Source organism: Scheffersomyces spartinae (genome assembly GCF_019049425.1).
Source record: "Scheffersomyces spartinae strain ARV_011 chromosome Unknown scaffold_6, whole genome shotgun sequence".
NCBI classification, from domain to species: domain Eukaryota; kingdom Fungi; phylum Ascomycota; class Pichiomycetes; order Serinales; family Debaryomycetaceae; genus Lizanozyma; species Lizanozyma spartinae.
The window spans coordinates 16598-34560 of NW_025065053.1; the positions used below are offsets into that span (position 1 = coordinate 16598).

The window sequence follows — 17963 nt, forward strand, 5'->3', positions numbered from 1 at the left end:
AAGAAAGTATACGACTTGAGATTTACGACAGCCATTTATACGACGCCTATCATATACGATTACTACCATGATAAGCATGGATAAAATCCTACGATATGCAAAAGCATTCATTCTTCCGGAGAACGAGCTTTCTCCTAATGAGAAATGGATATTGGGTTTAATCAACCTTCTGTCGGTAGTGCTCTTCTGGGTGGCGTCATCGTTTCTTGTTAACGCATTGGTAGAAGAAGACACTTACAAAAAGCCCTTCTTCATAACCTACATTAATACTGGATGTTTCTGTTTGTATTTGATCCCCTATCTACAACATAAGGACTTGTCTGTGTCACGGTTTATTCGGCAATTGAAGCGGGACTATCAAAAGACCCTTAACAAGAAACGACTGTATTCCATAATAGACTGCATGAATGATGACGAGGAAAGAAATATAGGAGGGGGAGAAACACCTTCACCACCTGATGGTATTATTGTCAATCAAAAAGTTGCTTATCTTACTCAAGCTAATGACAATTATTCCAATCACTCGTCTCCGTTAATTCTGTCTCCAGTTGCAAGTGGTGCTACAACTCCTACAGATGAAGCCATTACATCATGTTCCTATGGGACTATTGCATCACATGAACACGAAAATGAAGAGCCTTCTCGAAGACTAAGACAATTGTCTGTGATTGAAGAAACAATGTCACTTCCTTCTTCCGATGAGCAAGATCCTTCTTCTGTCCATCAAAGTCATGAACTACTTAGTATTTCTAAATCAATAGATCCTTTGGAAGAAGATATGGACATCAATATTTATGAGACAGTGCTTCTTTCACTTCAATTTGTGATTCTATGGTTTCTGGCCAATTTGGCTACAAACGCTAGTCTTTCTTATACCACAGTGGCATCCCAAACCATTCTTTCATCAACATCTTCATTTTTCACTTTACTCATTGGGTTCATTTATTCTGTTGAGAAGATTAACGCAAACAAAGTCACCGGAATTGTTCTTTCCTTTATCGGAGTTGTCATAGTCACCAAGATTGATACTTCAGGCTCTACAGGGAACTCTCCAGAAACTCCAACCAAACAAGCATCGTTAATACTATTGGGAAATGTCCTTGCTCTTGGGGGTGCATTGATCTACGGAGTTTATACCATCTTATTAAAGGTAAGAATCACTATTCCACATCTGAAAAAGGAACGGAACTTGAATACTCACTTATTCTTTGGATTTGTGGGTATCTTTTGCTTGGTACTTCTCTGGCCCGCGTTATTTATATTGCATTGGCTTCAATGGGAGACTTTCGAATTACCTTCAACAAGAGAAACAATAACTTTACTTTGCATAAATGCCACCATTACGTTTATCTCCGATTTATGTTGGTGTAAAGCAGTATTACTCACCAGTCCTTTGACGGTCACTGTCGGGCTTTCAATGACTATTCCTTTGGCAATGGTCGGTGATTGGATCATCAAACGAGTCGCAGTGAATATCTGGTACTTATTTGGAGCCATAATTGTTACTCTTGGATTCCTTATAATAAATCAAGACGAACAGCATGACTTTGTGGATGCCCACATAATAGAACTACCTCAGAACACTTAGATATAATAGACAAGTATACGTATATTAGTTCAGCCAAAAAACATTAAGCGGTATATGTTCTTAAGGTCACGTGACTATGGTATTTAGTTCTGCGCTACCAAATCTAGTTTTCTTAGGTTTAAAGTGTGTTTACGTTGATAAATGTCCATCACCTACTATCATTCTACTACATACCCGATGAGACCACTAGCCGTGGCTATATGGGGTTTAATATCCGCTCTATGTGTATTTGCATACAACGAAAACCTAGTGGCTTTAGCACAAGCTGTGCACTCATCTCCCAACGGTATCATCAGCATTCATGATGGAAATCTTTCTCTCTTTAGTGGACCACGGGATTACTACCTAGTGATGTCATTCACATCAACAAAAGAAGAACATGGATGTCAGGTATGTAAAACTGTGCCTGATATCGTGGGTACCGTGTCCAAATCCTGGTACCAGGATTACTTTGACGCGCAGCTACTTTTCTTTGTTGAGGTTGACTTGGTTAACCCAAAGAATGGTGCTATATTTCAAGTTGCCCAAGTTACCACTGTGCCTCAAATCGTTATCATCCCACCCAGTTCGGACAAGGAGCTCCATGAAGACGGCTCAAATCAACAATTGCCTCTTGGGTATCGTATGTTGAGAGAGCCTCGTACCGTGTTCCAGCTTCCAAAAGATGAGATAAGGAAACAGTCTCTTGCGCTCGCTCAGTTTGTAAGTGAAGCCGTTCAAAAGAGGATCACTATTCGTGAAGAAGACCCGCAATTGGCATTCTTAAAGAACTTCTTCATCACACTAGTGATCATATTGGTGATCAAAAAGAAGGGCTCTCAATACGTGCTGGTTACTCGTAAATCTGCATGGTGCGCCGTATGCATTATTCTAGTGGGGTTGTTTGTTAGTGGATACAGTTTCACCACTATGAATGGCATTGCATTCCTTGTTCAAAACGATAAGGGTGGGTTGATCTATTTTAGTGGAGGACAGCTGTACCAGTTTGGAATAGAGATTTTTTTGGTTGCTACTAATTATATCTTACTTGGTGGAGCATTGGTATTGTTGATTTACATGGGTCAATATAAGGTGACGAAAGATTCACGCATTAACTCCGAGTTAACTCGTTTCGTGTTGATCCTTGGAGCAAATGGTTTATTATTTTTGCTATATTCGTTTTTGACAAGTGCATACTTACGAAAAGATGGAGGTTATCCTTACTATTTACTCCGGCTATTCTAGTTGAATACAAACTAATGACTTATACGAGAAGCGCAAGTGGGTGCGAAAATTCATGCCATAAAATATTTACACACTCAACGGCTTCGTTTGTAGTGTTGATTCTGCTGGTACGTGAGAATCTAGTGAACATTTCTAGACTAGTCCTAGCTCTAGAGTTCACATCTGCTATCATTATACTTTGTAGATTGTTCAAGCCTCACATACTTTATTTGGCACGTCCACGTACGTACGTTTCTCAATAGAACACAATCACGAAGATGGAATAATAATATTAATATTTAACGGTGTTTCTGCGATATACTGTAACGCTTTCCTTAAGCTATTGAATTGCAATATCTGATATTAACCGTGTTGTCTGTTAGCTCATCGTAAACACAAATACGAGAAAACGCAGTCTATTTTACGAGACATATACTGAAAAATTAACACATTATTTTACGAACACGCGTTTCACTACCATGACAGTATCTAAAAGAATACTTGATAGTGCTATTGATGGTGGTAGCAAAAAGCCACGTTTAATCACAGACTTCTTTGCTAGGTCGAAAGAAAAGACAAAAAGTAATACCACTGAAAGTAGTATTAAAAGTAGTACTACTGAATACAATACCGAAAGTGCTACCACTGACAATAATACGACTAAAAGTACGACTAAAAGTGATTCTGACTCTGACTACAACGATTTTTGTGCTAAACACAATTTCAATAAAGAAGAATGGATTAATCTGCTCAGTGAAGAAGAGCGGTCACTTTTAAGTACGGAAATAGACCATCTTCATATTAGTTGGCTAGTGTTTCTTCACAAGAGGATCAGAACACCTCAATTCCTTGAACTTAAACGGTTTCTAGCTCATCAGAAACAAGCCAAAATCACTGTGTTCCCACCTGAAAATCAAATCTACTCTTGGTCTCATTATACTCCCGTTGACAAAGTCAAATGCTTAGTTTTGGGCCAAGATCCTTACCATAACTTCAACCAAGCTCACGGGTTAGCATTCTCAGTCTTGGAACCCACAAGACCTCCACCATCATTACTTAACATTTATAAGACCATTAAAATCGACTACCCGCAGTTTGTTATACCTGATTACAAGACCATCCCGGGAGGAGGAGGCGGTAACTTAACCCAATGGGCCAAGAGAGGTGTGCTCATGTTAAACGCCTGCTTAACTGTGGAAGCCCATAAGGCCAATAGCCATGCTGGGAAAGGATGGGAGTCTTTTACTGAAGACGTGATTAAAACGGCCATTGAGTTTCATCAAGATCGTCAGGGGTTCGTTATTATGGCTTGGGGGTCTCCAGCACAAAAGAGAGTAGGTAACTTCCAACGTCAATTGAATGCCAACCCTAATAAGTTCTTGGTGCTCAAAAGTGTCCATCCTTCACCTTTAAGTGCCAGCAGAGGGTTCTTTACGCTGAAGGTGTTTATACGTTGCAATGAGTGGCTTGAGAAACAGAAAAAGAGTAAAATTGACTGGGGTTTAATGGAGGGGAATGTTGTAGAGTAAAGTCTGTTAAGTATTAAGTCAATTAATGTGTATAAACTGTATACACACCTAAGCATTTACATGGTAATATATGATATTGAGCACACAATATTTTTTTTTGTACTCAAGTTGTGTCCCCCTTTTCAGGTGAGGTTATACTACATTTGAAGTTACACAAAACCCAGGTTCATATAAATAATTTTCGGAACGTAAACAGTTGACTAGCAAACAGAAGACAAACGCCAGCAACGAAGACTTCGGATTACTGTCGTATTTGTTCGTATTGCTGTCGTATTATGTCAGAAACACGAGAAGAAAGAATCAAGCGGTTCTTTTTGGATACCGATCCCAAAACAGCAAAGAAGAACGACATAGATGATTCGACCAAGCGGTTCAAGTACTTGCTTGGACTAACGGATTTATTCCGCCACTTCATCGACATCAACGCGTCCAAAGACGCCCGGTTCAAGAAGATGATCAAGCAGATCGACTCGCAGGTGTCGTTCCAAGGCAAGAGCACGTCGAGCACCGGCCGAAAGGGTCGAGGTGGAGGCCTGGGTCGTCGACGGAAAACAGAGAAGGAAGAGGACGCAGAGTTGTTGCTTGACGAAGAGCACATTGACGACGAAGAGACACAACAGACGGTGCTCACTGAGAGTCCCAGCTACATCAAAGATGGGAAGCTCCGAGAGTATCAGATCCAAGGTTTAAACTGGTTGATATCCTTACACGACAACCGACTCAGTGGGATTCTTGCAGATGAGATGGGGTTGGGGAAGACGCTTCAAACCATCTCGTTCTTGGGGTTTCTCCGGTACATAAAGAAGATCGACGGGCCCTTTATAGTGATTGTGCCCAAATCCACGCTTGACAATTGGCGTCGAGAGTTTGCCAAATGGACTCCGGACGTGAACACGTTGGTTCTTCAGGGAAACAAGGAGCAACGGACGGAGCTCTTCAACAATCGGTTCTACACTGCTGATTTCGACGTGCTCATCACGTCGTTTGAAATGGTTATCAGAGAGAAATCACACCTAAAGAAGATCCGTTGGGAGTACATCATTGTAGATGAAGCCCATAGAATCAAGAACGAAGATTCTTCACTTTCGCAGATCATTCGGTTATTCTTTTCCCGGAACCGGTTGCTTATTACCGGGACGCCGTTGCAAAATAACTTGCACGAGTTATGGGCGTTGCTTAATTTCTTGCTCCCCGATGTGTTTGGGGACTCTGAGATGTTTGACGAGTGGTTTGAGAGTCAGAGCGGTGGACCAGCGGATCAAGACGACGATAATGAGGACTCGGACGTACGGAAACAAGATAAAGTGGTTCAACAGTTACACCAAGTGCTCAGTCCATTCCTCTTGAGAAGAGTCAAGGCCGACGTGGAACGGTCCTTACTTCCCAAAGTGGAAGTCAACATCTACACTGGAATGACAGACATGCAAATCGATTGGTACAAGAAGTTGCTCGAGAAGGACATCGATGCCGTTAACGGAGTGGTGGGTAAAAGAGAGGGGAAAACAAGGTTATTGAATATCGTGATGCAATTAAGAAAATGTTGTAATCATCCTTATTTATTTGATGGAGCAGAGCCAGGACCCCCGTACACCACCGATGAACATTTGGTCTATAATTCCGGAAAGATGATTATTTTGGATAAGATGCTACGGAAGTTCAAGAAGGAAGGCTCACGGGTCCTTATATTCAGCCAAATGTCCCGATTATTGGATATACTTGAAGATTATTGTTATTTAAGAGATTATGAATATTGTCGGATAGATGGATCTACCGATCATGAAGATAGAATTGAAGCCATTGATTCCTATAATGCCCCAGATTCAGATAAGTTTATTTTCCTTTTGACCACTCGGGCCGGTGGGTTAGGTATTAACTTGACCTCGGCTGATATAGTTATCTTATATGATTCTGATTGGAACCCTCAAGCCGATTTACAAGCCATGGATAGAGCCCATAGAATCGGCCAGAAGAAGCAAGTCAAAGTGTACCGGTTTGTTACCGAGAATGCCATTGAAGAGAAGGTTTTGGAAAGAGCAGCTCAGAAGTTACGGTTGGACCAATTGGTTATCCAACAAGGTAGACAACTGAACACTGGTTCCAATGCAATTGGTAACACCAAAGATGATTTATTAGGAATGATTCAACATGGAGCGAAGGAGGTGTTTGAGTCCAAGAATGCCACTTCCCTATTGGATGACGATATAGAAAGCATTTTGAAAAGAGGAGCTGAAAAGACTTCCGATTTGAATAACCGGTATAACAAATTGGGGTTGGACGATTTGCAGAACATAACCTTTGATTCCTCCACGTACGAATGGAACGGCCAGAACTTTGCCAAAAAGGATAATTCTGCTGCTGGTGGATTAGGGTTCACCTGGATTAACCCCAGTAAACGTGAGAGGAAGGAACAAACTTATTCTGTGGATAATTATTATAAAGACGTAATGAAGAACGTTCAGGAGAAGGGAGCTACCAAGCAAGAAAGGCCCAAGGCTCCCAAAGCATATAACGTTCAAGATCATCAGTTCTTCCCTGATGAGTTGGTGGACTTGTTAGAGCGAGAACAATATGCTCATAAAAAGGAAGTGGGCTATAAATATTCAGTGTATGACTTTGGAGGAGATTCAGATGATGATAAAGTTAGTGACCTGGAGGAATTGTCTCGAGCTGAACAAAGAGACTTGGAACAACAGAAAGTCAAAGATGCCATTCCTCTAACTGAAGAAGAACAGCAACGGAAAGATCATTTGTTAACGCAATGTTTCCATTCATGGACTAGAAGAGATTTCACCAATTATATTCATGGAGCAGCCAAATATGGTCGGACCAATTATAAAGATATTGCTGAAGCCATGGCTAATAAAGATCAGGACGAAGTCGAACGGTATCTGAAAGCCTTTTGGCAACAGTATAAGGAGATTGAAGGGTATGATAAATATATTTCCCAGATTGAAGCCAGTGAAAAGAAAGCCGCAAAGCTAATTAACCAACAGAAACTCTTGAATATCAAGATGGAGAATTTGGAAAACCCATTAGAAGATTTAAAGATTCAATATCCTCCTAATAACGCCAAAAGGGTCTATTCCAAATTGGAAGACGGCTTTATCTTGAACTGTGTACATAAACTTGGTCTTTTCACAGACAATTTGGGTGAGAAAATTAAGGAAGAGATCTTGGCCAGTGATTTGTTCAGATTTGATTGGTACATTTGCTCCCGTACTCCTCAAGAATTATCAAGAAGAGTTAATACTTTATTGCTTGCCATTACCAGAGAAATGGAAGGGCCTCTTCATGGTAAGAGGCGCAAGGGAGATACTTCCAATAGCAGTACCCGAGCAGGAACAGTTGATCCTATAGAGAATGGAAAAAAATAATATAACATTGATAATTATTCCGGTGTATGAGTTCCGAGATATTCCGGACATATGTTCTCTTGAACAGTGGATATGAAATAAGGTACCTTATTAGCAGTCCAACTGACAGAAAGAAAATCACTAACCTCATGCTTCTCCACTTTGAGTCGATCGAAAATACTATCACCCGAAGCTCGATACCTTGGGGCAATAAAGTTTCTCAAACTAATGATCTTAGTTCCAGTTTTCAAGCCATATAATAATCTTCCCACTTCATTATTTAACATCCCATCAAATAAATAATTGTTCACCAAGAGCACATCGGCTTCAAGAGCTACTTTCCGTACGGCTTCATTATCAACAAAACTTTGCAGAAGTGCAAAGTCCAAGTTTAGTGGTTTCATTCCAAACAGTACCAAATGCTTGTTCAATAAATTTTGCTGTAATGTTGTCAATTTAGAAGCATGTTCCATCAATTCACATCCACCACAGCATTGACCTCCAAACTCCAACGCTGCTTGGAATGCAGTGTTACCTACTCCGCTACCTAAATCATAAAACTTTTGATGAGGCTGGAAGTTGACTTTGGTTAAAACTTCACTCATAAATGAAGGTAACAACTCTCCATAAACTTCAGCAGTAAATGCTTTATAGGAACGAAGCTTTCTAGAATCAATAGATACTACTCTAGAATAAACTCTAAGGAAGATTTGTTGAGTGGTGAATCTTGAAATGGTGGATTTCTCTCTTAGTCTATCAAAAATGTCTTTATTATATGACTTTGGTTTCATATAATTGGCATTCGAATACGATGACAGACCTTGTTGAATATTTTGAGGTTCTTCGATTTTAGGACCCCCCTCTCGTTTAGTTGAAACTTTGTTAATAGAAGTTTTGAATTCTTCTTCGGTTCCAGATAACGGAGGAGTAACGATTTTGATTGAAGGAGTGACAATATCATAAATTGGACTTGGATGCTCTATCTCTTCACTATCAGGTTGATCATTAGGTTTCCTCAGCATTTCAGAAAAGAAAACATCCAATCTTAAATCCACAGCAGTTGGTTGTTTGGCTTCCTCGTATCTAGTACTATAAATTCTGACTGCTTTATTAATATCTTCTTGGTCATCATCGATAACGATATCATTGGGAGAAAGTTCGATCATTAGCTTATTCCATTTATCAATAATAAACATAAATTCAGAAAAATCATTCTCATCAACATAATGATCCAATTTGGCACAGTAGTCTTCTACTATAATCTTCTTTAACTTCTCAGAATGGGAAAAGTATAAGCCGTAATGTAACTGGAAAAACTTTTGGATCTCATAAATGGGATCTAGTTCGTTACTCTTGGGTGAGCCAAGCACAAACTGTTCACAATGTTGAGGGTAAAGAAGAAACCGCAAATTGACCTTGTTGTTAACATTTGGAATAGGTTTGGACGTTGTCTCGTCCATAACCGTCAATGGAGGGAATGATATAGGAAGATCTCGATAATAAAATATGTGGTTGGTAACAATATCAGCTGCTAGTGTATCGATGGTGTTAATCTGAGTACTTGCTTGAGTCATGAGTTCAGAGGGACAATTATCCACATATTCAACCTTGTGAATGAAAGGTTCTGCCTTATAAATGCTATCAATGAAAAGCTCTCTGCCATTAAGCGGAACCAAAGTATCTCGAACAATATCATCCGGATCAAAGGGACTAATTTCATCTTGAACTTCAGGGGATTCTTCCTTTATATCCACTTCTTCCTCAGCTAAATCATCTAGCTGTTCTTCTATTTTGATTTTGGTATTATTGGACTTCCTCTTCTTACTCTGTTTCTTCTTATGTTTCTCCACTCTTACCTGTTCTCGTTTCTTCTTTAATTCTTCTCTCAACTTCTTCTTCTCCAGCTTTATCTTTTCCTTTTGCAATTGCCGTAAAGTCTTCTTTGTCACCAGTGACTTAATCTTGACATTATATTCAGGTTGGAAATGCTCTGTTCGTTTACGTCTCCGAACTTCACCTTCATTAATCCTTTGTCGATCACCAGCAACTGTCATAAAGTAATCATTTGCTTCTTTAAGTTGAGTAAGAAGAGTCTTGGGCTCCATTTTGGGTCGAATAAGACCATTTTGTCTTCTGTACTCAAGTAATTGGGCTTTCTCTTGTCTTTTTTTTCTTCGTTCCTCAGCTAATTGTTCCTGTTTCACCCTTCTAGCTGCTGATCTTTTAGCCTTTTCCTCTTGAGATAAAACCGAGACTTGCGTCTTCTTCTTCCTTTGGGAAATAGATCTGGCTTCTTCTTCTAAATTATCCAAATCAACTTCATTTCCCCTTCGTCTTCTTCTACTACTTCTTGAACTAGTGGAGGAATCCTCCATTGATGCATACCATTTGGCTTCATAGATCAATTTCTCATAACTATTCTTGAATGTCCTTTGTCTATGACTAACCAAACATAATTCTTTGTACTTTCTGGTTAAATATTCTGGAGTTCTTAATGGGAATTCATTAAATATAGTATCCATTGGTACTTGATCAGCAGCAAACTTTTTCATTCTCAATCTTTCCCCTCTAGTAAACGGAATTTCCTGCTGATCATCGCCATCAGCGTTATTATTGATTCTTTTCATCACTTGCTGAACTATGTTTGTAATATCTTCTCCTGGGAACATGCTTTGTAAACATGATTTGGTTAAATCGTTATCAATACATTCATCTATAATTTCCAACGGATAAATATCACTGAGATCTCTTAAATTACTTATATCCACCACTCTATCGTATAATTGACCATTTCTTTCTATTTCTATTGTTTCATGGACTATATGTTGTCTTGGATGGGCAGGGAACTTATTAGCCTTGATTCTTTGGGGAAATTCTGCTCGATACTCATTCAAACTTCTCGTCTCTTCAGGTAAGTTTAAATATAGCTCTTCTTTGAGTGAACGAGGGAAATTAACAGATATGGAATTTATAACCTTTAAAACACTCTCAATTGGCTTATGAGGCCATAAAAATTGGATATATGAAGTTGTAAATTCATATTCTAATGCCATATGGAAATCAACCACATCTTGAACAGTCCACTCTGAAGTTTTCATAGCATCAGATATTTCCATACAAAGGGTATTGAGTTGTTTACACTTAGTTGGACTCCTCAATGGGAATTCAGTGCTGGACAAGGGTAAACCCAGTCTTAAATATTGGTAAACCAACATTATCTCCGGCTCAGTCCAAGGGATCTTCTCCGTATCATATACCCTCAGTTTGATCTTATCGACTATATCCAGTATATCTTTGGTAGGAAATGTTGAGGCCAATGAACTACGAGTCAAATCATTCACTATAAGCCATCGCAACTGTTTGAACTCCTCCACCGTCCAACCAACGTACTTGGGGATTTCCATGATCGTTGTGGCATCCTTCAAAAGACTCGTTATCGTTGGCATAGGGAAATCATCAGAAACAGGTGTCAATGGCGACCCTATGCTAATTGGTATGGTACTGGTTGTACTACAACTGCTTTCAGATGCACTCACCAACAGTTCAGCGCTGTGATTACTGACATTGTTGATATCTAAACCTTCTTCTGTTTCCACCATCTCCATACTATAACCTTTCCTTCAGATCACGTCTATATCGATAATTAATTTCCTAAAGTTAACTTCTAGCGCTCAGAAAATTACGCGCTTTTCGAGATCCCGATCAATGCCACGCGTATCTATCCGTCTGAATGGGATATACGCCTTTTAAAAGTACTTAATACTTTGAAATGTTAGTGGTAATTGGAGAAAGAGGTATCAGTTGTTTATATTTTCTCAGATCAATTTTACATTGCAATGGAAAATATTCGAATTTTGTGTAATATATTATTCGCTTTTGTGTGCTGTGGGTTTGTGTCACATCTATACCGATTCTATTCTAATATAAGTATATGTTATACTATACTATACCATAGTCATAATTTGCTGGCTCTAAATCCGTTCAACTTGAATTTAAGTTCCTTATAAGCCTTTGAATCCGGTTTCCAAGTCTCAAACAGAGTGAAGAGCAGTTGAACCTCATCGTAGCCAGTCCAGCCCATTGAATGTCCATTAGAAACAGAAAGTGCCTTGGTATTATCAGGCCAATTCTTCTCCACATTAAAAAGAAACCCTCGAAGACACCAGGGGAGCATATAAGGATTTGTGCCCAACTTACTTATATTGTATTCCTTATAATAAACCTGGTTGTTGATTGGAATTCGAGTGATGTCTGTATTATTGTCCGCAGTTATGGAAGGTATGACGATATCATCTGTGTCTAGACAAAACTTGATTCCTAAATCGTAGACTTTACCGTCATTATAGATTTTAGAGTGTCCACCACCAGTCAAAGGACCAGCTAAGGTAGTACTTAGTTCCTTTATGACGTTATTGTCAAAGTACCCCAAGTTCTGCATTTGACAGCATAGAGATACCACCTTTTGAATGAAAAGTGGAGTCTGGGAAGCATGATCAACGTAACATGCCCGATAAATATTGGGATGGAAAACGTGCAGAGCCAAAGCTGAATATAAAGGAACCAATTGATCATTTATAGAACCAACTAGGCAAATCTTCACATTGGAATTAACAATGATTTGGATCAGGTCTTTATATGTCATGGATTGAATGGATTCAAAACGATTCAATTCAAATAATTCCATCAATGATTCGTGTTCAATCGCTGAATATGCTTTCATGAATAAACTCTTATCTCTACCGAAAATTGGACCATTATTAATCCCTGCCATCCCTAGAATACCAATACGTTTTGAGATGGCATTCTTGAGAATTCCTTCGTTGATTAGTCTGGCCAATAAAATTATAGAAACAACACATCCTTGTGAATGAGACGAAAAGAATATAAAGTCTGCACTGTTTAATTCTTCTTGCCATTTCAATAGGATTTCAGTAAAGAACTCCACTCTATCCAATATTTTCCCTTCCTTCTCCAAGGCTATTTTTTGTATACTGATTTGATTTTCGTTCTCCTTATCAATCAAATTGTTCTCTTCACAATATCTTATCACCGCCTTTTCAGCTTCGTTGGCAAACTTGGATGATGTCCCCTTAGGTGCACCAATTATAGGTCTTATCATTTTGGTAGGGAAGAATCCATGAACTCCAATAATTAAAATCTTTCTAATTTTATTCAATGGTCCAGTCTTTTGAGATCTAATCTGTGCTTGATTAAGCAAATATTTGTTCCTAATTCTATCATGGGAATCTGCATTAATTAGTAAATTTCCTGTGGCGTCACTGGTAATTGAAATCGAATTAGGATCTGCAGCATCCTCTTCAAGTTGAGTTTGTTGGTCAAAAACATAAGTTTCGTCTTCTCCTTTTCCCACCCGATTATCATAAACCTTGCTATAATTGGGTAAACAGGCTCTTTTGTGGGGTGGTAGTTTAGCCAAACTTTTGCCATACAATTTATAAGTTCTCTCATAAAGCAAATTAGCTTGCTTTTCTAATGAACTCTTGTTTATTTCAAAAGAATGATAGGGCTCATCTATTCCTCCTCCTGAACCAGTGATTGCTGTGGAAGAGAGACCTAATCGTGACGATAATTGTGAAATCAACGTTCTCCAGTTCTTAACCTCTATTTTAGCATTGTTCTGGGTGGAGTTTGTCATGGAGCTACGAAATAACCCACCAGCGAACGAAGAACTTGAACCGTTGGAATAGGAAAGACTGGGAAGACATGAATTCCAGTTGGGGACAATCACGTTCTCTTTTATGTTTTCGTTCTTATGAGTGTTAATCTTATCAAATTGGTTGGGTTGGTCATGAGGTTTATATAGAACAGCATCATCAACGCTTTCATTGGTATTATTATCATTACTGGAATTAGATGCATTTCCATTGGTATTCGATGATGGTGGAGATGGATGGACTGTTGGACTCTTTGAGCCATCTTTTTTAGATGATCCTTTAATATTGGCCGTCGTCTCTTTAAGCTCTCTAAGATTAGTAAACGAAGGAGACTCTATAATCGCATTAGAGAAGCTCTCACTCTTTGATTTCTTGGTATTATAATCACCATCCACTACAGCACTGGAAGAATCATCAACCTTCGCACCGTTATGGTCCACTTTATTGTTACTGCCTTTGGGATTGCTCCCAGTAATATTGTTGTTACTCCAGAAACTCCATCCTCGTCTTTTGGAAGTTGAAACATGGTCTTCAATCTCCTCTGTATCATCGCTTTCATCTTTCCCTGCTATGAAATCATCACCCTCATTCTTTGCACCCCCCCTTTCATCTGCTTCTCCTTCTTCTTCTATGGCATTTTCGTTGTCATTTTCTTCTTCAGTAACAGACGTTCTTGCCCCCCATCCAAGCCAGCTCGCGGCAGAAGGCAATGTCCCTTGTGATTTTGTATGGGTTACCTTCTTTAAGGAACCCTGTGATACTGGTACGTCTGGTACTGAATCTGACTCAGGAATAGACTCTTGTACTTGGCCTGACCCGGGTGTCGCCCTCTCACTCGGGTCTGATGCAGACGACACTGCTGGTTCCAGTTCCATGGGGGTTTCGCTCTTGTCACCCCTCAGAAACAACCAATAACTCATTGTGAACTTGTGTAACAATTGGCGTAGATGTCGCTGTTACTTGCCTTACCTTAACTATTGGGGTGTAAAGCTGTTGAACGGCGTGGAAGGATAAAGAGTTGATAATATATATACCGAGGTTATCGCTTTCCCTTTTGAGTAAAGATGATAACGAAAACTGGGGTATTTCCGGGAACCAAACCAGCACCGATACATGGTCGGAAATTAAAAACGAAAGTCGACCAATTCCGAGGGTAAACCATAAAGGACATACCATACTGGGATGCTAAGCATTGGCACTTGTTACTCTTTCTACATTGATCCATTAAACCACACTTTCTATGGCACGCAAAGCTAAGCCGAATGGCTTTCTAAACCCTGATCCCAATAACGAAGATGAAATCCTTGAGCTCTACTCAGTTATGACAGAAGAAACTCCAGACCTTTACTTGGGACAGATTCCTACCCTATTTAAACAACTTAAAATCCCCAAATGTTTTGTTACTGATATAATCGGCTGTGTTACTTATTATTATGAGTTCATGAATGGTAGATCTGTGGTATACAACCCAAGTAATCGGAAACAAGCGATGACAATGCGTTTACTTCTGGCTTATACTTTAACAGCACCCAATGCTGACGTTGGCAACATTCTAGACATCTTGGATATCGATAAACTAATCCGGAACGTTGACCGTTTACTTAAATATCGTGATAATTATGCACATATATTGGCGACTTGGAGACTCTGTGTGGAAGCTACTGTCCCTGGAAGGAAGTATTCCGATTCAGATCTTGTGAATTTCAAATTAGACTTGCCTCTGCTAAAAAAAATCAAGACTCATTTAGAATTAGATTCCACCGATGCTCGTAAGGGTATGTCTGATGGATTATTGATTGATATGTTGAGTTGCTGTGCTGTCAATGAGCGAGATGAGCCTGTTAATTACGATTTTGATTCTGAAGTTACTCATATTACTATCAAAGTCTTTGCAGATATACTAGGACATTTAGGTGAACTAGAGTAGGAAAGGTGGTTACCAGCGACACCCGCACACCAGTACATATTACCACAACCTACTTTATTCGGCGCTACCGATTATGAACGGGTATAAACACAAGATTGCAAAGGTAGCTAACTTCCTTTTTTGGGCTTATCCTAGAGAATCTTCACATCTAAAGGATTACTTCCTTCATGAGTAGAAGATATGCGATATCTGATTTGCTAGAGGCCTCGGCCAACTATTACGTCACTTTGTTAGACGACTACACTCATGGAACCATAGTCAATCTCGTTAATGTACACCAATTTGAAAGTTTGGTTAGCCAATTGGAGACTACGTTCCATAACCCTGATATCCCACCTTTAGATATTTTCCGGATCCTATTAACATTAAGTTGTCGCCTTGATGAGATCAATTTTGCCATCAATGAAAGCGTCAATGGCCCAGATGCTTCCAAGAATGCCATGAACTCATCACTACACTATGTTGATATGCATGGAGCTCGGTATGAACTTCGTCAACGAAGCCTTCACATTTTAAAGACATATTTGGCAATGGCGAATGGCGATTATGATAACCTGTTGTTAAAGGAGAAGCTTGACTTTGTGTGCAAGTACTTGTACCAGAGTGTAATGGATTTCTTACCTGATAGTCGGTTTAGTCAACAAGGGAGAGCCCAACGTTCAACTATAGATGATATTCTTGTAAGCTATAGAAAGAGTGCAGACGATAACCATGATACTGATAAATACGATAGTGACTCTGTGATTAAGGCTATCACCGAAAACTCATTATCGCCAAAGAGAACAAGGTTTGCAGGAGTAAATATACCTGATAGTTTCAATATATCACGACTGGAATCACCTGCTGGATCTGCTGGTGGTGCTAGGAAAACTCCAGAACCTGAGAAACACGAAGCTGATCTGTTGAAACGTATTAAAGTGTTTGACGACTGGCTTGTAGGTCGTAAGATCTCCGATTTAAACTCAGGAAGAATTTCTAAAGGGTACTGGGAAGTCATGGAGATGACAATTGAATATAGCCAACGATGTCAAATAACCACTGGTATTACTCAATGGGAAGCCAATGCATTTGCTAATCTATACAACTGTTATGCTCAATTCTTACGGTTAATATTGGATATTGTCGTTGTAAATCTCCATCATAAGATGAAGAAAGAGAACTTTAATCTTAAATCCATTCAGTCATCGTTACTTTTCAACAAGATGTTCCCGTATACAAAACGTGATAGTGTGGAAGCAGTAATACGGTCGATCTTAGTGGACACCAATGTGGCTCAAGAACGTTTTAAGAACCTCAGAACCATCTTTGGAAGAGATAGGCATTATATCGAGCATCAAATCAAACTTGGTGGCATCATATTGGAACAACCACAGTGGAATGCACAAGATGTGAAGGTTGATGCTATGAAGCTTGTGTTTGGACATATTTTAGTGCTATACTATTATCATACACTAGTTAAAGACGATCCTCATTCCCCTTTCAAAAGTGTTGTATCGATTATCAGTGGTATGTTGCTTAAACTAAGTGCTGAAGACTTTGAGCACTTCTTCAGCTGTGCCATTGGTGCCACTAGACATGAGCTCCATTTCGTACCCGGACACTGTGTGGTTGAGTTTATTAAGGAAGTCATACTGGAAGGGAAGCTAGCCATATCGAATCTGATCACAGTAGATGACGAGCTTCAGGCATGGGAAGTAGTAGAGGACTTCACTAGTTGTATAGCAGGAATTGAATTGGGTGATGATGTTGATGAGTTCAAGCACAAATTAAGACTCCTTACTATTATGGCAACGATTAGAACTACGATTGCAGATGATAGTGAAGGGGACAAGCTCCGAACAGCAGTTCAAGAGTACAACAGGCGTATGAAACAAGCATCGGAAGAAGTGGCAGGATGGGAAGAGCTATTACTAGATATTGATCTACACCAGTATAAAGATTGATATACCTATTATATCATCTCATCAAGAGACGACTGTGGTGGTTAACTAGATGATATGCTTTGTTCTGAAATAGTTTCTCAAATAAGCAAGTTGCCAGAGTCCAAAGCCAATCAAACTAAAAACAACCACAATGGAGAACCATTTAACTCTGGCATTAGTTGATTCATTGGTATCTCTCATTCTTTCTTCTCTGACTTTCAAATACGTCAATTGCTCGTGGATCTCATTGGTTACTTCTTCAATTCTCTTCAATTCCACTTCCGCAGGTTTCAACTTGTTGGCAGTTTGCAATGCATTCCAGTCTCTGGCAGCAGCTCCACTTTCAATATCCAATTCAACGTGTCTGACATAGCTTTCTCCTCTGAATCGAGAATTAAGTGTGTTGGTGAAACAAACATCAAAAGCAGCATCATGAGATGTAAAGGCAATCCTAACCTTATCCTTTATATCCTTGGTTCTTCTATATTCAAACCCCATAGAATCCACAATCACCAAATCCAATTGCTGGCCATCTCCAGGGTTGCCATCGATTTGAAGATTCACAACAACCAACAGTCCGTCTTGAGCAAAATCTCGAATACAAGTGGCTTCAGGATGGTGGCTGGCAGGGATCTCCAAATGTAACCCGGAAACCAAGGCCCATAAAAATGCTGCTACTAATGTGAAAATGACGTGTCTCATTGGTGATTATAATACACTGATTATGATACACTGTATTACTATGAAACACTATATTACTATGATA

General features: G+C 39.4%; 9 protein-coding genes across 9 annotated transcripts; 6 read left to right on the top strand and 3 right to left on the bottom strand.

The window, feature by feature from the left end:
- Positions 1-67: 67 nt before the first annotated feature.
- On the top strand, positions 68-1588 carry KQ657_004235 (uncharacterized protein; the record flags this gene model as incomplete). The annotated part of the gene is made up of 1 exon (XM_043194914.1): positions 68-1588. The coding sequence occupies one exon, from the start codon at positions 68-70 to the stop codon at positions 1586-1588; it is 1521 nt and encodes a 506-aa protein (XP_043050111.1).
- Positions 1589-1939: 351 nt separating this feature from the next.
- Positions 1940-3078, top strand: OST6 (dolichyl-diphosphooligosaccharide--protein glycotransferase; the record flags this gene model as incomplete). Its single annotated transcript, XM_043194915.1, has 3 exons — positions 1940-2723; positions 2906-2919; positions 3055-3078. 3 exons carry the CDS (start codon positions 1940-1942, stop codon positions 3076-3078), a joined length of 822 nt encoding a protein of 273 aa, XP_043050112.1.
- A 192-nt stretch (positions 3079-3270) lies between these two features.
- UNG1 (uracil-DNA glycosylase) lies at positions 3271-4320 on the top strand (the record flags this gene model as incomplete). The annotated part of the gene is made up of 1 exon (XM_043194916.1): positions 3271-4320. The coding sequence occupies one exon, from the start codon at positions 3271-3273 to the stop codon at positions 4318-4320; it is 1050 nt and encodes a 349-aa protein (XP_043050113.1).
- Positions 4321-4595: 275 nt separating this feature from the next.
- ISW2 (DNA translocase) lies at positions 4596-7694 on the top strand (the record flags this gene model as incomplete). Its single annotated transcript, XM_043194917.1, has 1 exon — positions 4596-7694. The coding sequence occupies one exon, from the start codon at positions 4596-4598 to the stop codon at positions 7692-7694; it is 3099 nt and encodes a 1032-aa protein (XP_043050114.1).
- A 14-nt stretch (positions 7695-7708) lies between these two features.
- On the bottom strand, positions 7709-11278 carry DOT1 (histone methyltransferase; the record flags this gene model as incomplete). The annotated part of the gene is made up of 1 exon (XM_043194918.1): positions 7709-11278. One exon carries the CDS (start codon positions 11276-11278, stop codon positions 7709-7711), a length of 3570 nt encoding a protein of 1189 aa, XP_043050115.1.
- A 350-nt stretch (positions 11279-11628) lies between these two features.
- KQ657_004240 (uncharacterized protein) lies at positions 11629-14268 on the bottom strand (the record flags this gene model as incomplete). The annotated part of the gene is made up of 1 exon (XM_043194919.1): positions 11629-14268. One exon carries the CDS (start codon positions 14266-14268, stop codon positions 11629-11631), a length of 2640 nt encoding a protein of 879 aa, XP_043050116.1.
- A 401-nt stretch (positions 14269-14669) lies between these two features.
- On the top strand, positions 14670-15275 carry KQ657_004241 (uncharacterized protein; the record flags this gene model as incomplete). The annotated part of the gene is made up of 1 exon (XM_043194920.1): positions 14670-15275. One exon carries the CDS (start codon positions 14670-14672, stop codon positions 15273-15275), a length of 606 nt encoding a protein of 201 aa, XP_043050117.1.
- A 167-nt stretch (positions 15276-15442) lies between these two features.
- KQ657_004242 (uncharacterized protein) lies at positions 15443-17218 on the top strand (the record flags this gene model as incomplete). Its single annotated transcript, XM_043194921.1, has 1 exon — positions 15443-17218. One exon carries the CDS (start codon positions 15443-15445, stop codon positions 17216-17218), a length of 1776 nt encoding a protein of 591 aa, XP_043050118.1.
- A 45-nt stretch (positions 17219-17263) lies between these two features.
- On the bottom strand, positions 17264-17899 carry ERV25 (Erv25p; the record flags this gene model as incomplete). The annotated part of the gene is made up of 1 exon (XM_043194922.1): positions 17264-17899. One exon carries the CDS (start codon positions 17897-17899, stop codon positions 17264-17266), a length of 636 nt encoding a protein of 211 aa, XP_043050119.1.
- Positions 17900-17963: the final 64 nt, after the last annotated feature.